Source organism: Bubalus kerabau, chromosome 2 (assembly GCF_029407905.1).
Source record: "Bubalus kerabau isolate K-KA32 ecotype Philippines breed swamp buffalo chromosome 2, PCC_UOA_SB_1v2, whole genome shotgun sequence".
Taxonomy (NCBI): Eukaryota; Metazoa; Chordata; class Mammalia; order Artiodactyla; family Bovidae; genus Bubalus; species Bubalus kerabau.
Window position 1 is genome coordinate 50749422 of NC_073625.1, and position 14021 is coordinate 50763442.

General features: G+C 44.2%; 1 protein-coding gene across 13 annotated transcripts in view; it reads left to right on the forward strand.

Annotated features, from left to right (window-relative positions):
* The window catches only part of TIAM1 (TIAM Rac1 associated GEF 1), a 492037-nt gene that overhangs the window by 427264 nt on the left and 50752 nt on the right, over positions 1-14021 (forward strand). For all 13 annotated transcript variants that reach the window (XM_055567705.1, XM_055567702.1, XM_055567701.1 and 10 more), the window contains one exon: positions 9593-9696. In XM_055567705.1, coding sequence (XP_055423680.1) covers positions 9593-9696 — 104 coding nt within the window. The remainder of the gene's footprint in view (positions 1-9592; positions 9697-14021) is intronic.

The window sequence follows — 14021 nt, forward strand, 5'->3', positions numbered from 1 at the left end:
ATTCGCTGGCAATACAGGAGATGCAGGTTCCATCCCTGGGTCCAAAAGATCCCCTGAAGAAGGAAGTGGCAACTCACTCCAGTACTCTCGCCTGAGAAATCCCGTGGACAGAGGAGCCTGGCGGGCTGCAGTCCATGGGGTTCACAAAGAGTTGTACATGACTTTGTGACTAGATAGCAACAAATGTTGTACATCTCCATGATTTATTTATTTTATAACTATACGTTTTTACCTTTTTACCCATTTCACCTACCTGCCCCACCACCCCCTACCTCTGGCAATCTCCAGTCTGTTCTCTGTGTCCGTGAGGGCTTTTGCCTTGTTTTTAGATTCTACATATAAGTGAGATTGTACAGTATTTTCTTTCTCTGACTTATTTCACTTAGCATAATGCCCTCAAGGTCCATCCATGTTGTTAGATATAGTAGATTTCCTTTGGTTTTTAGGTCGGTTCAGTTCAGTCGCTCAGTCGTGTCTGACTCTCTGCGACCCCATGGACTACAGCACGCCAGGCTTCCCTGTCCACCACCAACTCCTGAAGCTTGCTGAAACTCATGTCCATCGAGTCGGTGATGCCATTCAACCGTCTCATCCTCTGTCGTCCTTTGGTTTTATAGCTGAATAATTCTCCATTGTCTAGCCCCGCTCATCCTTTGTCCCTTTAGCTTTGGCCCTGTTCCGTCTCTGTGGTTCCAGGTATCACTGGCACCTCCTTTGTGCCACGTAGTGATGTGCTGGGTGCTGGGAAGAGTGGAGGTGGGACAGGCAGTTTCCTGTTCTTCTTGCTTCCTCAACCTGCTCTTAGCCTGTCTTCAGTTCTCTGGAGCTGTCTGCATGTGCACTGGTGAGTAAATGGGGACAAAGAAAATAATTCCTTCAGTGTCTGTTGTTAGAAGAAAAGTCTCTTGTGGTGAAGGAAGCTAGAGTAGGAAGTTGCAAAATTCTGTTTGTGTGGGGTTGCGTAGAAACTCAACAATGGTGTTCTATAAACTCTTCCCCTGGGAGGTGTTCAGAGAAAGCCTTGAAGTGTGGGAGCAAGAATGTGGCTTTTTCTGGTTTGATTCCCTGTTCCTGCCATGCTGGTATCTCTCTTCAGCTCTCTTAAAGGGCACCACTGTCGATTCCTGCCTCTCTGGCTTTCTTTGATGACTCGAGTTCCGCTAACCACGTATTGGTCATCTACTGTCTTGTAACAAACCGCGGGAAACCACCATTTAATTTGCTCACTGCTGGGCCAGGCTCAGCTGGGTGGTTGGTCTGCTCTCCTTGCCTCAGTCACTCTCGTTGGCTGTGCCATTTGTGCTTGACTGGGGCTGAGTTAAGCTGGCCTTTCTCACATATTTGGTGATTGGCTGGCTGGACCCCTCTTTCTTTGAGGTCTTTCATTCTCAAGAAGCTACCTTGGGGGTTTCATCATATTATGGTCCAGCATTCCTGGAGGATCAGACCCCAAACTGTAAAGCCACATGAGACCTTAGCTCAGAATTCACATATCACCCCTTGGGTCACATGCTGCTGTTCAAATCAAGTCACAGTTCAGTTCAGTTCAGTCACTCAGTCGTGTCCAACTCTTTGTGACCCCACGAATCACACACACCAGGCCTCCCTGTCCATCACCAACTCCCGGAGTTCACTCAGACTCACGTCCATTGAGTCAGTGATGCCATCCAGCCATCTCATCCTCTGTCGTCCCCTTCTCCTGCCCCCAATCCCTCCCAGCATCAGTCTTTTCCAATGAGTCAACTCTTCGCATGAGGTGGCCAAAGTACTGGAGTTTCAACTTTAGCATCATTCCTTCCAAAGAAATCCCAGGGCTGATCTCCTTCAGAATGGACTGGTTGGATCTCCTTGCAGTCCAAGGGACTCTCAAGAGTCTTCTCCAACACCACAGTTCAAAAGCATCAATTCTTCAGTGCTCAGCTTTCTTCACAGTCCAACTCTCACATCCATACATGACCACAGGAAAAACCATAGCCTTGACTAGATGGACCTTTGTTGGCAAAGTAATGTATGTCTCAGCTTTTGAATATGCTATCTAGGTTGGTCATAACTTTTCTTCCAAGGAGTAAGCATCTTTTAGTTTCATGGCTGCAGTCACCATCTTCAGTGATTTTGGAGCCCCCAAAAATAAAGTCTGACACTGTTTGCACTGTTTCCCCATCTATCAAGTCACAAGACCAACCCAAATTCATGGGGTGTGGAGACAGACACAGAGATCCATGCTTACAGGAGCAGGAAGATTCATCACTGTCATCTTTGCTGGCTGTCCAAGCACAGCTGCCTTTTCTCTGTCTCTCCTCTTTTATTAATTTTTGTCTTCAGTTAAGGGCAGAAGCAGAGCCAATGGGGTAAAAAAAGAATATATGTTTTAGAATCAGATAGGCCCACACTTATTGATTCATAGGACTTCTTTTATATTCTAGATATTCGTACTTTTGCCAGTTATACGTGTTGAAGATAACTTTTCTCAGTCTGCAGTGTATCTTGTTGCCTTCGTGTTGCCTTTTGACAAAGGAAAGTTTTTAATTTTAGTAAAATCTGATTTTCTGTTTCCTAGGATTTGTGCTTTTTTCTCTCTTGTTTAAGAAATCCTTCTCTCTCTCCCCTGGGTAACAAACATTTTCTTCTGTTATTTCCTGCTGAAAGATTTATATTTTGAACTTTTCCCTTTCTGGTTGATACCTCCCTGGCACTGATTCTTGTGGATGATGGGAGTTAGGGTCCAGCTTTTTGTTTCCCCATGTGGGTAGTCGTTATCAAATGTTCCATTCTTTTCCCCCGGATCTGCAGTGCCACATCTGCTGTGCATCACACTTCCACACACGGGTGGGGCTGTTTCTGGGACTCTCTGTTCTGTTAGCCTGTCTTCTTGCTAATTCTGCACTGCTTTGTATTACTGTTAACTTTAAATGCATACTGATATCTGGTAGGGGAAGTATCCCAGTCTCGCTTTTTCTTTCCCCGCCGCGCCCCTCTAAAACTGTCTTTGGTATTACTGGCCTTTTGCTCGTTCGTAGCAAATTTTGTTCCAGAAATAATGCTGCCAGTGTGGTCTGTCTGAATTCAGATCCCTCGCTATTTGTTGAGATTTATATTACAGCCTCATATGTGGCCTGCTTGCCTACATTGCTAATCCTTGGAAAAAACATGCATCCTCGAATTCTTGTGCGTAGGGTTTAAAATACACTCGTGGGTCAGACTCAATAATTCTTGATGTTTACCTCTTCTGTAGTCTGAGTAAATCTATTTTGTCTGGCATTTGAAGAGCATTCTTTACGTTTGCCTGATTTTCTACCCCGATACTTTCAGTCTTCTTTGTCTTTTTTGTTTAGTCTATTTCTTATGTATAGCATGTAGGTGAGGCTTTGTGTGACGTTATTTTGGTTTTTATCTAAACATGAAGTTTAATATTGCATTTAGTCTGCATCACATTTATTTAGAAGATCCATGTATCTTGGCTCGTTTCTCTCATCATATTTTGCTATCTTGATCTCATTTATCCTTCCTGCCCTTTCTAGTCCTCTTTTGGGTTGAATTTCTAAATTCCACTTTCCCCTTTCAACTTATACAGTCTAATTATATTCTATTCAGTGGTTGCCCTTAATTTTTTTTTTTTTGCCCTTAAAATTTTAACGTTTCCTGAAGCATAAAAGGATCGTGAAATGATTTAAATACAGTCACCCACCATGGCTTGAGTTTCATCTTGTGTTTTTGGAACAGATGCCTTTTGTGTGTGTGCGTGAAGTGTCCTGACTTGCCTGTTTGTGTTGTGTTGTTCAGCCGCTCAGTCGTGTCCAGCTCCTTGTGACCCTGTGGACAGCAGCACCCCAGGCCTCCCTGCCCTTCACCATCTCCTGGAGCTTGTCCTGTGTGTATATCAGCTCTTATTTATCATTTCACCTTGTCTACCAGATTATGCATGTGTGTGTGTATACATATTTTCCCACCCAAAATACATCCTTTAGAGAATTTTTTTAGGAAAGCTCTGTATTACTAAGCTTTCTCACTCTTTGTCAAATGTTTCTTATTGTAAATTTTTCTTCTTGAACACTATTTTGACTTGATATTATGTCAGTCTTGTGTTGACAGTTTGAGAATTTGAGGATGTCTATGCTTTAGTGAGGTAATGTCTTCAAATAGGCCTTTCAAACGTCTTTCTTCAGCTTTTATTCTTATCCATTGAGTGCTTAATTTCACTGTTTATAGCTCTCATTTCTAAAAATTTTACAAATTTACCTAATCTTTTTTGAAAGTCTCTCTTTTGTTGTTCCTTTTTCTTTCCCTTTTTTTTTTTTATTTTTTTGCAGCATACTCATTTGACAATCTGGTAATTACGGTATTATTCCTAGGAAATCTCCTTCTGCTTGTTGTGGCTGCTGTGTCTCCATCATGGGGAGCTGGTTCTCCTTGTGTTGTATAATGGTAGATTGTGGTTCTTGTTGGACCAAGCTTATGCCTGACCATTAGTATGAAACCATCATTAAGGGTGATTCCCTCCAGAACAGACTTGTTTCTTGCCTTCTGCCAGAGGCCCTTGGAATACAAATATAGAGAGACTTTAAGGCAATTTTTCATCTTGAGTATCACGTACTGAATGTTTGTGTTCTGCCAGATTTCCTACATTGAAGTCCTAACCCACAACGGGAGGTTTATTAGGAGTTGGGGGCTATTGGGAGGTAATTAGGTTCAGATCAAGTTACCGGCTGGGGCTCCCATAATGGGATTAGTGTCCTTGTAAGAAGAGGAAGAGAAACCAGGGCTCACCCCTCTCACCTTGCACACACAAGGAGAGGTCGTGTGGGTACCAGGGAGGTGGCAGCCATCTGCCAGCCAGGGGAAGGGCCTCACCCTCTAAGGAATGCATTGGCACCCTGATCTTTGACTTCCAGTCTCCAGAACTGAGACAAATAACTGTCTGTTGTTTAAGCCCCCTAGTCTGCGGTCTTAGTTTCACCAGCCCAAGTAGACGAAGATGTCGGAGTCTCCAGAATGGAGGACATAGTGTAAATTTGAATCTCCAGCACCCATGGGGCCAGCCCGTGGGTCTCATCTCCAAGAAGCGCCCTCCCCTCTCCTCGCTCTTGTATCCCAGAGTATAGGCAGAGTTAGATCAGCTTCTTTTTCTTTCTTTTTTCTCTTTCACATGTGAGTACTTCTTTAATTTTTAATCTAGTTTTAAATTTTTGTTGGAATATAGCTGCTTTACAGTGTTGTGTTAGTTTCTCCTGTATCGCCCAGTGAAGCAGCCGTCTGTAAACATGTTAACATATCCCCTCCCTTGTGTGTGTCCTTCCCATTCAGGTCACAGCAGTGCATGAAGTAGAGTTTCCTGTGCCATACAGCATGTTCTCATCAGTTGTACCTGTTTTATACATTTGTTGTTTGTTGTTCAGCTGCTCAGTCGTGTCTGACTCTCTGCGACCCCGTGGACTGAAGCACACCAGGCTTCCCTGTCCTTTACTGTTTCCCGGAGTTTATTCAAACCGACGTCCATCGAGTCGGTGATGCCATCCAACCTTCTCATCCTCTGTCGTCCCCTTCTCCTTCTGCCTTCAGTCTTGCCCAGCATCAGGGTCTCTTCCAGTGAGTCGGCTTTTCACATCAGGTGGCCAAAGTATTGGAGCTTCAGCATCACTCCTTCCAATGGAGTACGCAGTACTTTAAAAAAAGAAAAAAAGTCTTTTTCTGTCTTTTCGGGGTGAGAGTATAGTCCTTCAAGAGAACCCTATGAACTTGGGAGATTTGGTTGTAACTCCCTGACTTGTACTGACCAACACCTGTTTTCTGTCTTCTGACTTGAGTTAAAGCCAAGGCCTCCAGGGCTGTGTTCCCAGGTGGTACTGATTCTGCTGGTGGGCTGTGTTCGGGTGTCTTTTTTATTGTGACAGTGACTGGGGAATGCAGACGGTGTTCCATGCCCAGGCCCAGGGAGGTTAGTGCCCTGTGCACCTGCCACGTGTCGTTTTCTTCCCAAACGTTGTCCCCTCCTGACACCAACAGGGTCCCACCCCCTTTAGGAAACGCTGCGCTGGAGGTAGATATGGAGTTTGGAGGCAGATGATGAGTTATCTAGCCCTGCCATGGCTTTGGGACGGGCCCACTGCTCCAGCTTCCTTTGTCTTCATTTTGGACTCTGGGGTTTCTTAGAGCTCAGCTTTACGTTTAAAAAGGATTCAGGGGGCCTTCCCTGGTGGTCCAGTAGTTACTGCTCCCTGCTTCCACTGCAGGGAGCACAGGTTCGATCCCTGGTTGGGGAACTGCCCACGTGCTGTGCAGCGTGAGCAAAAAATAATAATAATAAAAATGAAATAAAAAGGATCCTGTTCTATTTTACTGAGCATTTGTAAGTGTTTTTGTAGAATTAGGGTGGGGGGTTGCTTCCTTTTCAGGATACCTGGCCTGTGTTAGCAATGGGAATCCTTTCATTCGTTTTCCCACTGTTTTGTGAGCATCCTCTGACCCCAGGCATTACAATGTGCAGTGGGGATATGCAGGGTCACGGCATCTGGCTGTACAGAATGGGGTTGCCATTGTGCAGAGTGCAGCATGCAGGTGGCCTCGTGCGTCTTACAGCCTGGCTGTCAGCCTACTGCCGAGGGAGCCATGGTTCCTGCCATTTCAGAGCTTAATGCTGTTCAAATCTTCTCCTCCTCTCTAGCCCCAGCATCTAGATCATTGCCCCCATTTCAAGTATTCAATCACTATTTTTCCCCCCTCTGGCGGTGACGGTATGACATAGTTGATGTCCACCAAGTTAACTGAACTTTCTTTGGCGGCTTCCACTATATTATTGAGTGGTGGTGGTTTAGTTGCTAAGTCGTGTTCAATTCTTGTGATCCAATGGACTGTAGCCCCCTGGCTCCTCTGTCCAAGGGATTTATAGTGAGTTAGTGATTAAAAGAAATGCAGGAAAATCGTAGAACCAGAGCAAAGGCTCAGGAAGGGTGGGCACAGACAGAAACTTACAAACCATGTGAGCTTCGCTTCCTTGGTGCTCCCTTCCAGAGGAAGGGAAGGGGACCACAGGATGAAGTTCTGGAGCAAGGTTTGCTCAGGGCTTGGCTTCTTCCCTTAGTTTCCCAGTCAACCTAGAATCTGATCTGAATGTGATGCCAGACACAGGCTCATGACTCGGATGCTGTCACTGGAGTAAGGCAGCCTCTTTTCAGACTGACGCTTTCATCCCAGGAGTCAGAAAGTGGCTCCTTCTACCCGTGTTTCTTCTCTTTCTTCCCTTTTCTCTTATCTGGTTACAGTATGGTGCTATAGTCCCTGACCTAGTGCCTGAAATATTCTAATAGTCATCAAACCAATTTCTTATCAGAGTAGCTAGAGGTTTGTAAATATCCGAGAGACTTGTTGCTCCTAATCTGGTCCATGGACCTGCAGTGTTGATTGGTATCATGGAGTATGTAAGAAATGCAGAATCATAGTTCTGACCCTATTCTGTTTGAATCTGCATGACAGAAATCCCCAGGCAGCTCAGATGCTTTTTAAATTTGAGAAGCCTCCCAGAGGAAAGTGATCGTAATGTTCTCTTCCCCAGCACAGGGCTTACCGTAGCCAACCATTGTAGTCAACTCTTTAGTCACTAAGTTGTGTTCGACCCCATAGACTGGAGCCCGCCAGGCTCCTCTGTCTATGGGATTCTCCAGGCAAGAATACTGGAGTCGGGACTCTGTAAAATAGGAAAGAAAGTTGCCTGCACTTTTGCATGGAATATGGTGGAAAGAGTGGGTGTTATAAGATGTTTGAAGTTTGCCAGATGATGTCTATGAAGCAGTTATTAGTTTTTTAAATAATTGTATTTATTCATTTTTGGCTGTGTTGGATCTTCGTTGCTGTACGGGCTTTTCTGTAGTTGCAGTCCGTGGGGGTTACTCTTCATTGCAGGGCACAGGCTTCTCATTGAGGTGGCTTCTCTAGTTGCAGGACATGGGCTCTAGGGCAAGCAGGCTTCATTAGTTATATGACACGTGGGCTCAGCAGTTGCCACTCCCAGACTCTACAGCGCAGGGTCTGTAGTTGTGCTGCATGCCTTAGTTGCTCCGCAGCAGGTGGGATCCTCCCAGCCCAGGGACTCAACCTGTATCTCCTGCATTGGCAGGCAGATTCTTAACCACTCAACCACCGGGGATGCCCCAAAACAGTTATTTTTAAAATGTTCTTCTCAAAATGCTTTATTCAGTTGTCCTAGCAATTAATTGACCCAACAATTAATTTGTTGATTATAAATCAATCGAATCTCCTAATTTAATTTTATTTAAGTTTTATTATATGTATTATGGGCTTCCCCGGTGGCTCAGTGGTAAAGAACCCGTCTGCAATGCGGGAGCTCCAGAAGACATGGGTTCTGTCCCTGGGTTTAGGAAGATGCCCTGGAGGAGGGCATGGCAACCCACTCCAGTATTCTTACCTGGAGAATCGCACGGACAGAGGAGCCTCATGGGCTACAGTCCATAGGGTTGCAAAGAGTCGGACACGACTGAAGCAGCTTACCACGCATGCGTATGTATTATAAATTATTGTATTAGCTGGGCCTGTGGTGACAGACACCTTGGACTGAGTGACTTAAACAACAGACATTTATTTCTCTTAGTTTTGGAGCTGGGAGGGAAGTCCAAGGCCAGGCTTGTTGTTGAGGGCTCCCTTCCTGGCTTGCAGGTGGCTGTTTTCAGCGACCTCACAGCAGAGGAGGGGAGTTCTGGTCTCTCTTCCAGTGACACTAATCACACTAATCCCATCATGGAGGTCCAGTCGCTTAGCTCCCAAATGCCTCGTCTCCAAATACAGTCCTGCTGGGGGTTAGGGCTTTACATATGAATTTGGCGGGGATTGGGGGGAGCGGTAAACATTCAGTTCAGTTCAGTTCAGTCGCTCAGTCGTGTCCGACTCTTTGTGACCCCATGAACTGAAGCACCCCAGGCCTCCCTGTCCATCACCAACTCCCAGAGTTTACCCAAACTCATGTGCATTGAGTCGATGATGGCATCCAGCCATCTCATCCTCTGTCATCCCCTTCTCTTTCCGCCTTCAATCTTTCCCAGCATCAGGATCTTTTCTAATGAGTCAGTTCCTTGCATTAGGTGGCCAAAGTACTGGAGTTTCAGCTTCAGCATTAGTCCTTCCAATGAATATTCAGGGCTGATAAACATTCAGTCCGTAGCAAATATTCTGTATTATAAAATATATATTGTAAGTAGTAAAAATGTATTATAAAGTAATAATAATAGTGGTAATGATAAAGACAGCTAAACTAGCGTGTATTGAACCAGGGTCATGGCGCCCGTACTTGGAGGGTTTAACAATATATGGACACATCATAGGCTTGAGGCTATCTAGTTGGCTTGGTGCCAGGGAGATGTGGGTTCCATCCGTGTCCAGAAGATCCCCTGGAGCAGCAAATGGCAACCTGCTCCCATAGTCTTGCCTGGGAAATCCCATGGACAGAGGAGCCTGGCGAGCTGCAGTCCGTGGGGTCGCAAAGAGTGGGACATGAGTGAGTGCACATGAGCTTGACGCCATGCTCCCTTGCCCTTGTGGCGGTGGCTGTATGTGCTGACCCGTGTGTCCTTCTGATTTCATCTTGCAGGCCACAGCCTCTGCAGCGAGCAGGGCAGCAGTGCTGAGGCTGCTCCGGAGGAGGTGGAAGGGCCGGACTTGGAATCCTCAGATGATACTGATCACAGCAGCAAGGTGAGAGATTTCCATTTTCACATCCTATGTCTCGAACCACCAAAGAATCACAGCTGACACGTCACCTCTGCAGCTGTGTGTGGTGGGAAGGCCCCTCCACGGGACGGAAGTGTTTCTACTTCTGAGAGGTCACTAAATAGGATATGGCATCCTAATGATAGCCGTGAGAACAAACCCAGATGTGACAATATAAGCCAGAGCTCACTCTTAGTGAACTAAAGTCTGTGTCCATCCTGTTTCCTTCTTATGTCCTCCCTTCCTGGATGAGGAAAAGGCATCATGAGTGTAACTGGGTCAGTTATACTTCCCTGCTACTCACGGTTTCTATAAGGAACCACATTTGCATGATCTCTGTTTAGTTCTTGTGAAGGGCGAACATCTTTTACATTAAAGGGAAAGAGACCATTGATTTGTCCATCCAAATACAGCGTGCTCAGCTGCTTGAGCACTGTGACGATGTTCTTATTCTGACTCTTAGGTGCTGCTATGAGTTTGTTTTCCATAATTCATCATGCTTTATTTCCACTTCCTAAAGTGTTCCATGCGTCAGTAACCTCTTTTCATCACAGGGTCCCAATTTAAAACCTCTGTTACCTATTGCCAAAAGATGCCTCTGCAGCAAAAAGCGTGTGTGATTATGTCCATATTTATTCATCTTTTTTTTGAGAATGTAGTTGACATATTTATGTTGGTTCCCTTGCTTATCTAATATTGCTTGACGTTTACCAGTCATTTAACCTGAACAAATCATATAACTTTAAATTATACTTTTGTTTTCTCATCTACAATATCAGGGTGCTTCTTGCCCTTGTCCAGTGATTGGATGATGCAGTGGGTCAAAAAATATAACTGATACTGTTAATGGAAAGAAAAGGGAAGTCGCTCAGTCGTGCCTGACTCTTAGCGACCCCATGGACTGCAGCCTACCGGGCTCCTCTGTCCGTGAGATTTTCCAGGCAAGAGTACTGGAGTGGGTTGCCATTTCCTTCTCCAGGGGATCTTCCCGACCCAGGGATTGAACCTGGGTCTCCCGCATTGCAGGCAGACGCTTTACCATCTGAGCCACCAGGGAAGTCCACTGTTAATGGAATTAGACTTCAAATATGAAAGATTATTTTAAAAACCTACATTTCTATGTGCATATGTTTGTGTCTCTTTTTGTCTTCATCTATCTTTGTAGGACTTTCTTTTTTAAAAAAAAAAATTTATTTTTTAATTGAAGGATAATTGCTTTACAGAATTTTCTTGGTATACATATGTCCCCATAGGTATACATAAGTCCCACATCCATATGTAGGACTTTCTTGAGTGCCTGTGTTTGACTCTCTTCAGTATCTTTTTTTTACCCGTATGTTTCTCTTTTGCCATCATAGGATCATCATTCTTGGTGTCTTAAGTTGAACACTGTAAATTTTAGTATTTGAAAGTAATTGTAACATTTATAAATTTAATATTTATAGACTGAAAGCCTTTATGTGGTCAGTTATTAATTTAAAAGCCAGTAAACAGAAATATATGTTTCATTTAAAGCCAAAAACACAGACAAAGGCTTGTTTATAGTTCCTTTTTATTTACGTGGCCTTTTACCTACTTTCTTGGGAAGGTGGGGGAGGGTGATGGCCCTTGAGAGAAATAGATATTTCCATGCAAGATAAGGTATTTTGAAGGCTCTTTATTATATCATTGTGTTATTAAGCTAAACGTGTTATTTTCAGTCTCTAATTTGATTTGGGAATACAGTATCTAAGACATTCATTTTTTAATACTTTTAAACTTGGATCACTTTTACCTCGCTCCAGTAGCCCAGTGTTTCCCTGCCTTTGTGGATTTTAAGAGACTGTTTCCGCTTTAAATGCAGTGAGTCATGGCCTTAGCAGGGCCCTCTATAATATGAGGTCCTGGCAACAGGGAGGAAGGAAGAGGCCCAGGGTTTTGTCGCCTCATCCCAGGTGCCTCTCTGGTTTCATGGCTCTTTCTCCTGAGAGCAAGGCCCTGGAACGTGCCTGGAGCAGACAGGGTCAAACAAAGCGGCAGGAGATGCTATTCCTGGAGTTCACTGTGGAAAGGCGCAGACGGCGCTCATAAAAGAGAATTTCTGCAAAGGTATTGACAAGTTTGGGTGATGATCTGAGCATTTTTAAAGAACATACAGTGGCCTCAGTGACACCAGAGGTTAGGATCATAGTCCTTTTTTTCCAGGTTGGATGTAGGAAGCACCATGATCTCTACTTGAAAGTACTACTTCCTAGTATTGAGTTGATTTCAGATTTTATCTTTGTTTGAACAGTTTTGTTATTAGTAATAAATGAGAGCTAATCCATGGGGTCACAAAGGGTCGGACACAACTGAGTGGCTAACACACAATACTTATGTTTGTTAGTGCTAGTTGTTCAGTTGTGTCTGACTCTTTGTGACCCTGTGGACTGTAGCCCACCAGGCTCGTCTGTCCATGGGATTCTCCAGGCAAGAATACTGGAGTGGGTTGCCATTCCCTTCTCCAGGGAATCTTCCCAACCCAGGAGTTGAATCCAGGTCTCCTGCATTGTGGGCAGATTCTCTACCGTCTATAGTATCTTGTATATATTGGGTGTTATTCTATATTAACCAGTCTCATCCTCAAAATACCCCTGAGAAAGAGATACTGTTATTCCCTCTATTTTATAGATGATGATTTTGGAACAGAGAGGTTAAGCAACTTACTGAAGGTCACACAGCTCTGAGAGGGCAAAACACGGCTCTGTGTTCTTTACTGCTTTGCTAAAATGACCTCCTGGCCAGATGGGTATGGTCTGGTAGTAAATACCAGGTTTCAAAAAATGAAGGAAGTAGTTAATGACTGAAGTAATTAATTAATTAATAGGCCAGTTTAGATACAGTTGAACTTTGAACAACATGGGGTTGAATTGGGAGAGTCTGTTTATAGGTGGATATTTTTCTAATAGTCCATAGCCAATCTGGGTTTGATCTACAGATGCAGAACCATGGATGCAGAGGAAAAACATAGGTACGTAAGAACAATGTTTATGGGGGTGATGGGAAATGCAAGTTATATGTAGATTTTTGATTTTGAAGATGTTTGGCACCTCTAACCCCTCAGTTGTTCAAGAGTCAACTATATACTCATTAGCCACTTAAATATTTTTCTAATGCTTATTAAGTTTTGTGAGTATCTTTTGTCATGATTTAAAGTAACAGCAAGTGTATATTTTAAGTTTCTTGATTAAGGTATTGTAGCTCCTATATCATTGTGTGATTTTTCTTGAGAAAAAAGGGAACATTCATTTTTAAGTTGTTGTTCAGTCGCTCAGTCGTGTCTGACTCTTTGTGACCCCATGGACTGCAGCATGCCAGGATCCCCTCTCTTTCACTGTCTCCCGGAGTTTGCTCAGATTAATGTCCATTAAGTTGGTGATGCCATCCAACCAGCGCATCCTCTGTCGTCCCCTTCTCCTCCCGCCCTCAGTCTTTCCCAGCATCAGGGTCTTTTCCAGTGAGTCGGCTCTTTGTATCAGGTGGCCAAAGTATTGGAGCTTCAGCTTCAGCATCATCCTTCCAATGAATATTCTGGGGTGATTTCCTTAGGATTGACTGGTTTGATCTCCTTGCAGTCCACAGGACTCTCAAAAGTCTTCTCCAACACCACAATTCAAAAGCATCAAAATTTAAGTTGTAAGCTGCCTAAAAGTGGAAGGACAATTTCGCCTTAATTTGAATGCTCCAGACTAGGTGTAGAATATAAAAGTAAAGAGAAACAAACAAACAAACAAGTGAAATGAAACAAGTAATCATGTTTTAAAAATTCTGGCTGAATGCATGAAGGCTGTTGGTTTTTGTTTAATGTTTTTGGTGCTGTTCCTAAGTGAATTGTCTTCATGAAACAGTGGGCAGGATAAGGAGAATGCATGTTGGAGTTTTGTTTTTACAAATTTTTCTGATTGCAGTTCTTGCTATGTATGGTCTTTTGGGGTTGAGCAAATAGATAATTGTGAGTTTTGTTGCTGAGTGGTGACAGGGGAATGTCACGTCCATGGGGAGGGGGGTGGGACTTTCACACTGCAGGGGCAGCCTGGCGGCCTTTCTCTCTGTAAGCCGCCTGCTTGCTCTTGTGACTGTGGGTGACAACCTCAAAGGACCTCCTCACCACCACCTCTGCCCCCGACTTGTTTCCCTGCTTCTAATAAAAAACTCTTGTCCCTTGAAATGAATGCTAATTAGCTCCGGGCAGTCCCGTCCTGCATTCCATACCCCTGGCAGCTGCGATTTTGTTTTCCTCGTAGTAGCCGATGTATGAGAGTCATTCATTTTCAGAGCCTTTCCGATGGGAA